Source organism: Lagenorhynchus albirostris, chromosome 2, assembly GCF_949774975.1.
Source record: "Lagenorhynchus albirostris chromosome 2, mLagAlb1.1, whole genome shotgun sequence".
NCBI lineage: Eukaryota > Metazoa > Chordata > Mammalia > Artiodactyla > Delphinidae > Lagenorhynchus > Lagenorhynchus albirostris.
The window spans coordinates 15721447-15737167 of record NC_083096.1 but is presented as its reverse complement, the minus strand read 5'-3'; the positions used below and the strand labels follow the sequence as shown (position 1 = coordinate 15737167).

At 38.3% G+C, this 15721-nt stretch overlaps 1 protein-coding gene across 4 annotated transcripts in view; it reads left to right on the top strand.

The window, feature by feature from the left end:
- Positions 1 to 15721, top strand: part of GPATCH2 (G-patch domain containing 2) — a 182151-nt gene that overhangs the window by 145445 nt on the left and 20985 nt on the right. For all 4 annotated transcript variants that reach the window (XM_060127096.1, XM_060127080.1, XM_060127087.1 and 1 more), the window contains one exon: positions 5882 to 5970. In XM_060127096.1, coding sequence (XP_059983079.1) covers positions 5882 to 5970 — 89 coding nt within the window. The remainder of the gene's footprint in view (positions 1 to 5881; positions 5971 to 15721) is intronic.

Genomic DNA, 15721 nt, shown 5'->3' with positions numbered 1-15721 from the left:
GCAGTGGTTGGGAGTCCGCCTGCCGATGCAGGGAACGCGGGTTCGTGCCCTGGTCCGGGAAGATCCCACATGCCGCGGAGCGGCTGTGCCCGTGAGCCATGGCCGCTGAGCCTGCGCGTCCGGAGCCTGTGCTCCGCAACGGGAGCGGCCACAGCAGTGAGAGGCCCGCGTACCGCAAAAAATAATAATAATAATAATAAAATAAAAAATAATAAAAGAACTAATATATCAGAAGTTTTATAATGAAATAGGATATGTCCAAAGTAAAGCAAGGGTCCGAATCCTGGGACACAAGTACTGCGTCAGCACAGAGTTATAACTTAAACTACCCCTCGCTGATATCAGGATTGTTCCCAAGCGAGGGGAAATGGGCTTGAGACAGAACGTGACGCCACATGACCAAAGCCACAAGAGACAGAAGGCGCCAGAACCAACAATTGATCAGGGTGTGAATATACAATACCAAATGCAAAAGGTTTATCGTGCACAAGAAGGGGCTTTGAAAGAAAACATTAAAAACAAGGATTTAGGGCTTGAAGGTGGATAAGAATCCACCTGCTAATGCAGGGGACACGGGTTCGAGCCCTGGTCCGGGAAGATCCCACATGCCGCGGAACAGCTAAGCCCATGTGCGACGACTACTGAGCCTGCACTCTAGAGCCCACGAGCCACAACTACTGAGCCTGCGTGCCACAACTACTGAAGCCCGCGCACCTAGAGCCCGTGCTCCGCAACAAGAAAAGCCACCACAATGAGAAGCCCACGCACCACAAAGAAGAGTAGTGTCCTGCTCGCCGCAACTAGAGAAAGCCCACGCATAGCAACGAAGACCCAACGCAGCCAAAAATAAATAAATATAATAAATGTTTAAAAAAAAAGCAAGGATTTAATGCGATCCTGGTAGTTAAGAAATATTTATGCTCAACAGTACTTGATATGTGCATATTGGCACAGAAGGAAAAGTGCTAGATACTGATGTTTACTCGTTCAGTTAACATGTTGAGACATATTGACACTGAATAAAGCGGAAGAGGGGGTGATTTGGATCTAGAAGGGAAAGTTCACGTAGGGCTGGATTTGCACCGATTGCTCCTCCAGTGACACCACAGACCCGCTTCATTTCTGTGCAGCTGATACCCTGTCCAGGCTTATATTTTTCTAACTGACAGTGAGTGTTCTTGCCAAATGGCAGGGCCCATAGTCACATCTGTTTGTCTCTTCTCTGCAGCTTGTCCGAGGCTGCTTGGGAACACATCTTATCCAGGGGGCAGCTTTCACTAGGCCTAATTCTCTGAAAAGCCAAATGTGCATACAATGAAGAGACAAGTTCCTCTTGTCTTCTCTTTAATATTATTGTGTTTGACACCGCCTGCTTCAGCCCTTGTCAGCCCTTGTCAAAAGACAGGTTCTCAGGCAAGGTGGTCCTCCCTAGTATTTTTTGTCTCTGCTTTGTGAGGTTTTTTTAGATTTTTTATAGCTTTGTTTTTTACTTTTTCTTTCCTCTGGATGAAATGCCCACTTTCCCGCCACCACCCCATTTAAAAGGATGACGGGATAACCAAGTGAAGTCTGGCTCAAAAGCAGAAGAAAACGAAGATTTCCCTTTGAGCTCTGCTTTCTAATACATAATAGGAAAATTTTCAGAATGAGTACAATGGGAAACAGTGTTTCAAATCATAGCTGACACTGCTTATTAAATCCATAACAAAAACATTATTTCTTTAGCCTTTCCACTTAAAGATATGTGTGTTTACCCCTAGTATTTTAAGGTGTTAGTAGTTACAAAGTTACCAGGTTCTGCCTTTTTCCCGTCTTTCCACCCAAGCAAAGGCTCTCACTGACACAAATATACTGCTAGGGCTGATGGGTAATTTCCTAACAGTGCCTTACAAAAGGACCTTAACATTTTTTAACAAATTTGGATCTGTTCCTAGGACAACGTATGGTCATTCTTCAAAACACCACAGCAAAAACAAACAAACAAAAACCAAAAATTGCCAACCACCACCTTGAATAATAATCCACGTGTTCTGCTTTGCAAAGACAAATGACTCATTTAGGCTGAAGTAACTAGGCTGCCTTTGAGACGTTCATTGATTTTAAATTTAAAAAAATAACTGCTCTGTTTTGCATTAAGAATGACAACTAAATAACGGAGTAAACCTTGCTTAGTGTTATTTGTAGCAACTCCGTTGCACCTGTCTGAAGGAAAGGGGGGAGGACAGGCTTAAATGAGTAATCTTACTGATCAATAATCCCGATCTCTCAATGTGCTGTAGCAGGTAGTCAATTCTTGATAGAATTACTGAAATACAGCTCGCTGTTTTTCTTATGGCTCAGGTCTTTGGGTTCAGTGTACTGACTTTATTAACTTTAACTTTATTCTCCTTGAATGTTTGTCTCTTTTCCTTTATGTAGCTACCTTGGGGGTGGGGGAGGGGAGTTGAAGGAAAATGTGCTGTTCCACTTGTTCTGTACAGATACCCAAAAGGGAATTTGGGGTCCAGCAGATGAGAAAAAGCCTAGGAAGAGGGAGTTGTTCTTGGAATTTGTTTTTCACCCTCTTTGTAAACAGGCGTTCCTAATAAATTTGAACAGTGTAAGAAAAATAATAAAGTTTTAAAGGCGATATGGACTTGGGAGAATGGTTTTTCAAGCAGTTAGAAGACTCCGGTTACATACAACTAGTGCAAGAACAATGTAAGTAGAAACTAGCCATCTTAATAGTCACAATGAACAGCTACTGGGTATTCTAATGATCTCTAAAAAGGTATTTCTTCAGAAGAAGTTTCATTGTGTGGCATGATATTATTCTTAATTATAACAGAGACTGATAACCTGGGAGGAACTTTGTGTCTGGACTACTCACAAACCCGGTTACTCTCCCAACCCCAGCTCGTCAGCATCCCATGAATCTGGCCAGCTTGCTTCTGCTAAGTGATCTTTAATGACTCCACAGCAGCTATAAAATCCAAACACCTTCACGGGGCCAATGTGGCACATATGGGCCATGGTTGAGCCCCAGCTTTCTTCTTCCCTCCTATTATATAGTTCCTTCTGTAAACACTGCTACCCACACATCCTGAACTACTCAAAATTCTCTGAACAGAACAAACTCTTTATCATTTAGAAATACTTTCAGCAACAGGTATAGAAAACCTGACCAGCAGTGGCTTAATCTAAGAATATTTATTATGTTTTAACAAGAGGATAAGAAGTAGATAGTCCATGGGTTGGTTTTCACAGCTCCATAACAGAAGGGCCACACTCCAGAATTCGGGTTCCCACTTTGTTCCCACTTTCAGAATGTTACTTTCCCCTCCTCTGCTAGTCCTGTTGGCCACGCCTATCTGGTACATGCTCTGCGGAAGGTGAACTACTCCAGTCTTTTTTCTAGGGGGGAGGTTTCAAGAGGGATCGGAGATGTGTGAGGATAATGTTGTACAAATAGGTAAAATCATGTCTCTTTTACAGCATTTGAAATTTTAACTCATTGATTAATGAGGGAACCAGGCAGATGTTATAATGGGTTCAAAGGAGAAATGAAAGAAGCACAAATGTATATGGAGTAAGGAAGATTGAATGAATGTACCGATGGGTGCAAACTGGCTTTTCCACAGCGGGGAGGATTGTCCTTCCTCGGGACAGAACTCACTTGCATTACTGCAGACGAGTTATTTTCCATTGCTTTCAGTTATCTATACCTTAGAGTTGTAAAATAGCTCCCATAGAATCAGAATCAGGTGAGTAGAAGGGTGTACTCTATAGTTTTCCATTGAAGCACCGATTTTTCCCTACAAAGAAAAAAGGTATAGTCAGTAAACGCTTAGAATTGTTTTAAGGACTAAAGATCATAATCTCCAGTAATATTAAGAAAGTTCATTGTGCCTGCCACTAATTATTTCATATATTTTGACTTAATCTCCCCACTCAGACTTAAAACTCTTCCAATAATAAGAACTGAACTTTCCATTTCGTTGGTATCTTCCACTTCCTTTTTCCTCATTTTCACCATAACTATGGAGTCTTATGCTAAGTCAGCAGTAGATACTAGTAATTGCTTGCTGAATAAGTGAATTCATTAATTTTTTATAAAAAGGATGTGATACTGGGCTTCCCTGGTGGCGCAGTGGTTGAGAGTCCACCTGCCGATGCAGGGGACACGGGTTCGTGCCCCGGTCCGGGAAGATCCCACGTGCCGCGGAGCGGCTGGGCCCGTGAGCCGTGGCCGCTGAGCCTGCGCGTCCGGAGCCTGTGCTCCGCAACGGGAGAGGCCACAACTGTGAGAGGCCCACGTATCGCAGAAAAAAAAGGGATGTGACTTTTTAATTTTTTTAATTTCGATATAGCTTTAAAAATAGATAAATATATATATATAAACATGTTTATAAAATAAATATATAAAATATGTATTATATATAATATATAAAATATAAAATAAATATAGCCATTTATTTTTTCTTGGTATTATGAGCCAAAACCACACTTCAAAATCCAATAAAAATGTTATACACACTAGTAAACATTTTGACATGTGTGTGTATGTATTTCTGCAAAGTTAATCATTAATTGAATGAACTAATTTTAAAAAATATTTTAATAATTATAAGTATTTATAAAAGAGAATCATTATGCACTCAATACAAAGGGAAGAGAAAACTAGATAAATACCCGTTTGCTTCTACCTATATTGATAGATTTTCAGAGTATGCTTCTTTGGTTGTATATACCCCTTGGATTAGCCAGCTTATTGATTGTACTTTACTTTGTACATTATAGATAGAATCTGTATTTAAAGTAATTTTACTCCCCAACTCCAATTTTTCATTATATTTAAACACCTGGGTATAAGTGTGGAAGTATATATTTTGAGTTTTACCTGAATTAGTTCCTTCCTTTTACATTTTTCTCTAATAATCTGGTTGTTTTCTAATTGGGCCCTATAAAACTTCAGTATACTACCACATATCTCTCTGAATTACTAAACAGTCGTGTTTTCTAGTAAACATGCTTTATTTATTTCTGCTTCATGATCCCCAGGTACTATCCCAACCCCATGTTGGGGATTATAATCCAGGACATGAACATAAGAGTCCTCTATAGCTTGAAAATCTTGAAGACTTTTTACAGCTTTTCCATCTTATTAGTTTGTCTTGATTTCCAATTGAGCCATTTCTAATTTTTCCAAAACTCGTAAATTTAGGAGTCCATGTTAGACAGACAGTCTAATTCTGACTAGTTCCAAGAGTAGCAGAAGGTCTGCTTCTTAGTTCTTATACATCACGTCTTTACAAAGGTAATCCAATATCACGTTAGCTTGTCTAGTATCAATATCAGCATTAATGCATTCAAATTGTTTCCTCACCTAGCTGATAATTAAAGAATTTTAATCCTGTGAATTGTCAGGAAGAACATCACTATTTCCTTCTATTTAAAATGTTTTAAGAGAATTCACTGCCACATAATATCCTAAAAGAAATTGATCATATTTTTCCTGTAATAAATGTTGTTCTGACAGTAAAGCATTAGTAACCAATTGATAACCTAGCAACAATATTGTGCTCTCTTTAGATAATTAATCTTAGCTATTTTCCTGTCAGAAGCAACAGTGCTTGATTTTATGTTGAGCCAGTTTTGAAAATTAAAAAGCATTCCTTTTATATTATTCATTCCAGTAACAATTTATGATGGCGCATTTAGCTGCTGAACGCTTGTCAACAAACGTAATTATGTTTCGATATAAACAAGATTGGTGGTTTTACTAGGCTGCTCCATCTTTGTTGAGAATGTTTTGATTTAGGTTCAGATTATACAAGCTGTGTATTTATGTGTCATTTCTTTCCCTCCTTTGTTAATAGTTTTTTCTGATAATTACTTGTAGGCAAACAAGCATGCATTTAGGATCCCTATGCACTGGAGACATCAAACGGAGAAGAAAAGCTGCACCTTTGCCTGGACCTACTACAGCAGGTAAAAGAAAAAGGGCTTGGGGCAAAACACACAGATAAAGTTCATAAATCATCAAGAGTAAAATACAGATAACCCTTAATCACTAGCACTGAGGAGGAAGCACAGTTACAAGAAACCAGTAAAGCAAATCATTCGCCTTTGGTGTCAGGATGTATTGTGTGTTCTTTGTGTAGGTTTTTCAGGCCGCCGATCACTAAAGTATTTCCTACACACCTGCAAAACTGTGTGAGGTATTACAGGATACAGATACTTCAAAGGCTGTGTCTTTGGCCTCAAGAAAGTTACAGACTTGTTGGGAAAACAAGGCATAAATTGATGAAAAGGTAAATAACCCCAGAGGAAATTAATAGTAATGAATTCACAAGTATTGAAGCAGCCTCAAAACACAAGGCCCATGTGGTAGTAGATGCCAGCCTGGTCATGAATGTGGCAGTCTGGTTTCTACACCCAGCTCTGCAGAGATCTCTGATTTCGTCTTTCCTTACTTAGACAAGTTAGCATTAGAATAAAAAAATCTCTCATCATTTCCACCTCAAACACCATGTCATTCTAATGAGTGTGGTATAGGGAGAACCACAGGTTTTGAGCTGAGAGAAGTCACTAGACCAAAGGGGACAGGAAGCCTTCCTGGAAAGGCAAGGACCTGAGCTTGGTAGGGAAGGATAAGAATAAGATTAATATGTATTGCAAGATCTCATGCAATATACCCTGAGAAAACCATAATTCAAAAAGAGTCATGTACCACAGTGTTCATTGCAGCTCTATTTACGATAGCCAGGACATGGAAGCAACCTAAGTGTCCATCGACAGATGAATGGATAAAGAAGATGTGGCACATACATACAATGGAATATTACTCAGCCATAAAAAGAAACGAAATTGAGCTATCTGTAGTGAGGTGGATGTACCTAGAGTCTGTCATACAGAGTAAAGTAAGTCAGAAAGAGAAAAACAAATACTGTATGCTAACACATACATATGGAATCTAAAAAAACAAAAATGGTTCTGAAGAACCTAGGGGCAGGACAGGAATAAAGACGTAGATGTAGAGAATGGACTTGAGGACACAGGCAGGGGGAAGGGTAAGGTGGGACGAAGTGAGAGAGTGGTATGAACATATATACACTACCAAACGTAAAACAGATAGCTAGTGGGAAGCAGCCACATAGCACAGGGAGATCAGCTCGGTGCTTTGTGACCACCTGGAGGGGTGGGATAGGGAGGGTGGGAGGGAGACGCAAGAGGGAGGGGATATGGGGATATATGTATATGTAGAGCTGATTCACTTTGTTATACAGCAGAAACTAACACAGCATTGTAAAGCAATTATACTCCAATAAAGATGTTAAATAGAAAAAAAAAGATCTCGTGCAAGAGCAGCGGTGCGGGAAGCAGAGATAAAAACCTGTGATAAGGGAGCCGACTAGGCCTTAAATGTGGACACACGCACAGGAACAAACAATTAACTGTATGGGTTTGCAGTTCAGCAAACTATGAGAAAATGCTTTCCATGTAGATCCTTGATCAATTACAAAGTTATTATTATAGTAGTGGCCTATTGCTTGGGGTCCTTAACCATTCATATTTATAAACTGTCTCTCTCAGCTTCATTTAGGAATTCTTTTATAGGAAGAGTTATGTTCTCCAAGATTAATTACAGAATATGAAAATAAGATTCAGATTCAACAGGAGAGTAAGCAGTGAGAAGGGGAAAATACAGATATAGATAACAGATATGAATAGACAGATATCTTGACATGATGATTTCAAAGGAAGTAAAAGAGGTGAAGCTTAAATTCTGTATTCAGTAGACCTATCCCATAGTTCAGCACTAAAAAATTAAAGAATAACTTAAAATCGGAGCACCCACATACAGTTGTTGCATCCACATAAAGGGCTCAATTATGAACTGTAGTTATAAGTATAGTTACAAGTGTGATGTCTGATCTTCATCCTCTAACTTCGTTGAATTTTCAGAATTTGGAAGTAGGAACTACCTGTGTGCAGAATGTGTTTGTGTTCATGTAGAATAATATTTACTAATTACTGGGTGCCTACTGTGTACCAAAACCTTATTTTATCTTTGCAACAACTTGATGACTTAGGTGTTATTATCATTCACTTTACACCATAAAATGAAGATTCAGACATGTGTTAGGGTCTTCTTAGCTACCTAAGAAGGCAGAATGATTGAAGGGCAAAGGGAGGATTCAAGCCAATGTCTGCATGACTCCTAAACTCATGATCTTTTCATAACATACATATGGCCTTTCTGTAAGAATATATATGTAAAGACCGTCTTATTTCATGTGTCTTATGCAATTATTTATATATATATATATCTTTATTTATACATAAATAGACTATTATACAATTTATTTATATTTATACAGACTATTATGTATCTTAAGTGCCATAAAAGATTTATCTAAATTTGCTGTATAGAAATACAGAACTTTCATTACAACACTTCTAATATATCTCTTTATACAGGAACATATAGCCACTTTTAGATCAAATACATGTCATAAGTTCCTCAAATCTTTCATAAGGCAGGTATAGGATTCTTTAATATTCCCATTCCAGTTGAATGGACCCCCGAATTCTCTTACCTTTCAATGATTCAAACACTGGTGGCAGAAATAGTACAAGAACAATCTTAGGAATGTGACTAAAGCACCTCAGAGCCAGCAATAAGGAAGAGAGACTATCAGGGTCAGGTCCTAACACTCTGAACATATGTGAAGTGAGAAGGAAAATGCATAATGGTTGGGGAGAGCGTAATGTGATTATTTCTACAGGGTGATTTTCATGTTACAACTCAGTAGCATCAGAGGAAATCATTTTTACAACGTATAGGTATAAATACTAAACTTTAGCCTAAAACATTCATAAGCTTACACCAGCATATTCCAAGTGTTGTATTTCAAAACTTTAGTGATTCTCTTGAGACTCAAGATTTTGATTCTATTACTAGATTATTTACCTAAAAGAACATAACTCATAGAAACTTAATGCATTTTTGTAATTAATCCAATAGTATTGGAGTAGGAGAATTAGGTTACTCATTTTCGATGCATTTTTACAATCCATGCATAACCGTTCCTCTCAAAGAGGAAGAGAATGAGGTTACTTAAAAATCCTTAGTTTTAAAAAGAATATCTTCCAATACAAATGAATCAACTCTAAGGTGAAGATTATTCTCCAAATTCAAGTAAGAAATGCTTTTGCATAAATGCACTTTGATAATAAGGTTATGAATCCTAGATCATCTTGTCTCCAAAAATTATAGTTTTCAAATTCTGGAATATAGTTAATCACATAACAAAGAATCTTATCTTTATAAGCTTCCAAAGTTGAGTTAGCATGTAGAATTATTTTCAAGAAACTCTTCTTGCCATTTTGTAGGCCCTTATAGACCTCCCAGAAAACACATTGAATCGTGTTTTCACAGCTCCTTCTACCTTTAGTCAACATTCAATCTAAGCTGGAAAAAGACAGGTGAAGGTAACACTTTCTGATGTGAAATCAGGAATGGGAGTTAAAAGGCTGACAGTCTGAATATTGTTTGATGATCCCCTCTGATTTATATATGACATATTATGTCATCAAATAGCAGATTTAGAAAAGATTTAGCCAAAGTTTATCAGAAAACTATAATTAGGTACTTTATAATCCCACACTGTGCTTATACAACAATTTAAGAGGCTAAACAGTTATATACTGTATCCATAATAAATAATATTTTTAAAGATTTAAAGTTCTCTATGAAATTAATAACCCCAAATCTGATCATCTCTACCTGCTAGTGTATTGAACATTTTACCCACCCTGTTGAAACAATAACACTGAAGCATAACTGAAGTAAGGCTATAGACTAGCCAGCAGTGTTATCGGTTGAACATTTATTAATTGTGACAGGAACACCGAATTTATTTCAGCGCTTTAGCTTATTTACTGCTCTTTCACCTTCGTATTTTGTATTGACACAGGAAAATGAATATTGATAAGGTTAGGTATTGATTTTTAAATGTATGGCTTGTTCTCTGCCTCATTCAAAGTCACACGCCAAAAGATAGTGGATGTCTCAGTAGCAAAGAATGTAGATTTACTATTATAAAACTGAGAACTGTTGAAGCAAGAAGGTTTGCCAGCAGAATGCATTTTATAGTTTGAAAAATGTCATCTGTAAAGGTAAAGAAAAGCAGTGAGCAAAATAGGAATGTTATTAACACGTTTTTAAAAGGCCGTCAGCAATGTTGGTTATGGTCTTGTGTTTTTGGTAGAAGTCACAGCTTACTGAGGATTGGATACTAAAAAGATTTAAGTATGTTTATTGAGATATTGTGGCTACCACATTTTTTTTTTTTTTTTTTTTTTTTTTTTTTTTTTTTGCGGTACGCGGGCCTCTCACTGTTGTGGCCTCTCCCGTTGCGGAGCACAGGCTCCAGATGCGCAGGCTCAGCGGCCATGGCTCACGGGCCCAGCCGCTCCGCGGCGTGTGGGATCTTCCCGGACCGGGGCACGAACTCGTGTCCCCTGCATCGGCAGGCGGACTCTCAACCACTGCGCCACCAGGGAAGCCCTACCACATTTTTTAAAAAATGTTTTGTCCACTATGTATTACTAAATTCATTGTTATCCACAATTAGTATTTGCTGTTACTATTTTGCTTTCTATTGAAATATTATCATAGGGAAAGTATTTATCATAAGTAGTAGACTTTCTTCTCTACATTTTAAATTAGAAGTTCGATATCTCAGTGTAGATACTGCTCCAGCATAACTGTGTCTTTGTGGGCATGCAAGTTCTTAGCAAGGGGTTACATCACAGCTTTTTGTGACTTCTCCTCTGCATCCTACCGATATTTCAATAATAAAATAATCTTTATGAAGACTGAAGGCAATAAAGGCAGATTGTAAATCATAATGGGTGAAGGTTTATAAAAGGTGTGCTTTTAAGTCATACTGAACATAATTAGGAAATGTTTGATGTAACCAAGCTCCTTTTCAAGGTGCTATGTCTCTTCAGTTGTCCAAATTTATCTTATCAATAATTATATATTTTAAATTTACCACGTTAACCTCTTTTTTTTTTTCGGCCGTGCTGGCTCTTCGTTGCTGCATGCGTGCTTCTCGTTGCGGTGGCTTCTCTTGCTGCGGAGCACAGGCTCTAGGCACACGGGCTTCAGTAGTTGTGGCGCATGGCTCAGTAGTTGTGGCTCGCGGGCTCTAGAGCACAGGTTTTGTAGTTGGGCGCATGGGCTTAGTTGCTCTGTGGCATGTGAGATCTTCCCGGACCAGGAATCGAACCCGTGTCCCCTGCCTTGGCAGGTGGATTCTTAACTGCTGTGCCACCAGGAAAGTCCCCTATTTTTTTTATTTTTATTTTCTTTTGTCACTGGATCTGTATGACCACTGTAGATTATCTTATCTCTTCCAGGATTTTAAAACAGGCAGACTTTAGTGGGGGAGGGGGGCGTGGGGGGGGAATTGTTGTCATTCATTTTGAAACCAAACTATATCTAAACATATTGCAAAAGCCTAGGAAGTATGTAACTCTCTCCCTCTTGGATATATGAACCACCTTTCAGTCATGTGTCTCAGTAGAGTCTTAAACAGCTCTCCATTGTCATATGATACAAGAAACACTTAAGAAGGTAAGCACACATGTTAGATAGAAAATAATTGCTGTTCCTGACAGTATGAAAGACTAAATAATGAGAAAGTGCTCAAACCACAGAATACCTGGACATGTTGAATAATATGTGAAACCATCTCCTTTAGACCCATAGCTGAGACTGCAGGAAAGAAAGAGAGAAATGGCCCCAAGCACCCCCGTGCCTATGCCAGTCTCGGAAGCCTTGAGGCTTGTTGGTTAGTGCCCTCGTGGAAAGAGAGGCAAGCCGGGGAGCTTGTGTAAGGCTCCTTATCAAGCCAGAACGTCTGATAAGCTCTATCCTCAGGACAGGGCAGACTAGAAACAAAACTCACCCACAAGCACAGGAAAATTAAGAATCTGGTTTCCACCGAGGCTCCAAGTAGAAAACTCTGAAGATTTGTAACCAAGAGCCTACCTTCACGTATGAGTTTCTAGTTTAAAATGACACCAAGCCAAAAATTAGCATAAAAACTGGTCTTTGAAGCAAGTGCAAAACCACTCTAGAGGTACACACCTTCAACCCCATGTCTCAAGAACCACCACACATGAGAACCTATGAAGATGACCTCACAAACCAAAACTAAAAGAATCCGTTATTAAAACATTCAGAACGAAGGGGAATAACTGAAAAAAGAAAAGACAGATGTGATAAAGAACCAAGTAGAAATTTGAGATTATTTTATTTATTATGAAAATATCTTGAGAATTATAAACTCACTGGATGAGTTGAACAGCACATTAGATACAGCTGGAAAAAAAAAAACAGTGAGTTTTAAGAGCGATCTGAAGAAACTACCTAAAAGAAGCACAGAGGGATAAAAATATGGAAAATATGAAAGAATAGCCAGAGAACTTGAAGGAGCATGCAGTTCAATATATGTCTAATACAATAGAACTTCCAGAAAAAGTAGAAAGAATAGGGAAGTGCACTATTCCAGGAGAATGTTGAAAGAATTCAATGAAAATGCCAGAATTTTTAAAAATGAAGAAAACTTGAATCTTCATGTTCAAAAAGTACAAGTCTATTGAGAAGTTGTAAATATAAATAAGGTCATACCTAGACACACTGTAATAAAACTTTAGAACACCAAAGACAAAGAGAAGAACTTAAGGGCAACCAAGGAGAAAAGATATAACCTACGTAGGAATGAAATTACACTGGCAACAAACTTAGAAAGAACAGTGCAATCCAGAAAATTAGAGAATATTTTCAAAGTGTGAGATGAAATAACTGAATCATCATAGTTTTCTGTCCAGTTAAATTATTTCCCAAGAGTGAGGATGAAATTAAGACATTTTCAGGTAAAGACCCATCATTACTAAATTCAATAACTCATACAGAAGAAAATGGAATCCATGAAAAAAGAAAAAGAATAAAAATCAAGAAGGAGTTGGGAGCAAAGAAATTGTTAAACGTGCATAAAGCTAAACTTACATTGAATGTATAAAAGTAATAATGATGATGGTGACAATGACCATAAAGAGGATTAATCAGGGTGTATAAAAGTAAGATGGAGCTAAAACTCTGGACAACAATAATATGTAAAATATGAGGGAATAATAAGTCAGGTATGCATGTTAACGTTTAAAAGTAATCATTAAAAGGATAGAAATATAATATGTAATTTTCAAGCTGTATAAGCAAGCAATGGATGCCAGAAAGGAGGAAACAAAAATGTATAGAAAAAGCAAGGTAAATAGCATTAAGTAATAGTGTAAAAATAATCCAAATATATCAGTAATCACAATAAATGTAAATGGAGTAAATGCATCAATTAAATTCAAGGATTATCATAATGAATAAAAGAACAAAATTCAGTATATGCTGTTTACAATAAATACAACTAAAACATAAATTGTCATTTAAATATCAGCCAAAGAAAGCTAGAGGAGCTGGGTTAATAACAAACAAAGGGAATTTTGAGGTATTTCAGGAAAGTTGAAACACTCTTCAAACAGACTTGCTATGCTAATGTAGCACTTTTTTTCCAGGAGTTTGAAATTTATGGATATATTAAAATCTCAGTCGTTTGGGGAAATGTGGCAGAAGAAATGACATAATAGAAACTAATGGTGCTAGAATATTTTAAGATCAATGTTCAGTGAAAGGGTAACATTAAGACTCAGATGTCCTAAATTCAAGTTCTAACTGGGGCACTTTCTGACTAGTTGACTTTGGGCAGGTGCATTTCCTCTTTAAACCTCAGTTTCTTCTGTAAGTGGAGTCAATAATAACCTTTCAGCTTGCTACAGAAGATCAAAAGAAATGATGCCTACAGAAGCACTGGTAATCTCTAAGAGCTGCACCATTATATTTTAAGTTATCCAAGTATGTCAATGTGTGTACTACGCTGAATGCTGTCCAAATGCAAGTTGAGAGAAGTTAATATTGCAATTAATATGTAACCCAATTAATTTTTTTTAATGGTTTGGAGCATCATCTCCACTAAAATTGTTTATTTGCCATTAATTCTCATAGGGAGGCAGTGTAGGTAATGGCAAGTGTGTAGGCTTTAAGAGTGAGCTTAACCAAAGTTTGAATCTTAGCTTAGGATGTGGTAATGGTCAAGTACTTCATCTCTCTGAGGCCCATTATAATTCCCCCCTGCACAACTGTTATGAGGAATGGAGATAACGAATGTTACATACCTAGCAATTAAACCACTTGCCAGGTACGTAGTAGGTAGACCATAAATGGTCCTGATCATATTATAGCATCAAACATCCCTGTGTGCCTTCAGTGTTTTAATAAAAACATTCCCCGGGCTTCCCTGGTGGCGCAGTGATTGAGAGTCCGCCTGCCGATGCAGGGGACACGGGTTCGTGCCCCGGTTTGGGAAGATCCCACATGCCGCGGAGCGGCTGGGCCCGTGAGCCATGGCCGCTGAGCCTGCGCGTCCGGAGCCTGTGCTCCGCAACGGGAGAGGCCACAACAGTGAGAGGCCCGCGTACTGCAAAAAAAAAAAAAAAAAAAAAACCAAAACACTCCCTTCTCCAGACATGTCAATACTGACCATGTTTTTCAGTCCCTACTATGCAAAGTTTTCATCATTTAAGAAAAAAAAAAAAAAAAACGGCTTCCCTGGTGGCGCAGTGGTTAAGAATCTGCCAGCCAATGCAGGAGACATGGATTCGAGCCCTGGTCCGGGAAGATCCCACATGCCGCGGAGCAACTAAGCCCGTGTGCCACAGCTACTGAGCCTGTGCTCTAGAGCCCGCGAGCCACAGCTACTGAAGCCCACTCTCCTAGAGCCCGTGCTCCACAACAAGAGAAGCCACCGCAATGAGAAGCCCACACACCACAAAGAGTAACCCCCGCTCACTGCAACTAGAGAAAGCCCGCCTGCAGCAAGGAAGACCCAACACGGCCAATTAATTAATTAATTAAATTTTTTAAAAAAGAAAAAAAAACCAAGAAACTAGTTTTACATTTCATTTTCTAAAACGTGGCTTGTATTTTTAAGCAGTTATCTATTTGAACTGATTTTATTTAACAAAATTCCCATGAAAAATGTCTGAAATATTGCAGATAAAATGTAGAATGGTCTGAATTAGGCTTTTCTATATTAAGAAATAATTAAAACATTTGACAAAAAGTAGTAACAGCTACCACTTTCTCACATCCCAAACTGTGCTCAATGCTGTTTCTTTTCTTAACAGCAATCAAAAACCCATGTCCCTAAATTAGTTACTGAGAACAGAGGACAGTATTATAAATTGCAATTCTAATAACGTCACATATAATAATAACAATAATCCTGCCCTTCAGCTGGCTAGTAAAGTAATGGGGAAAGAGGATGGATGGGAAGAAAGAATGAACATAAACCATTAAAAGCCTTCTGAATACAGGGTCGGGACTGAAGCAATGCACTAGCTGTTATGTGGGAAGCAGCATGTGTCACCTCCCCTTCCACTGGCTGTTTATCCAACATCAATACAACACTTTAGGAGCCAAATGACTAAACAAGGTGCCAATTAGGCTTGCCGTCAGCTGGATAGATTAGCAGCTAAAAGAGACCGATACAAGATTTTCATCTCTTGAGCCAATTACACCAGTGAACTACCATCCACAATACACTTTGGAAGATTT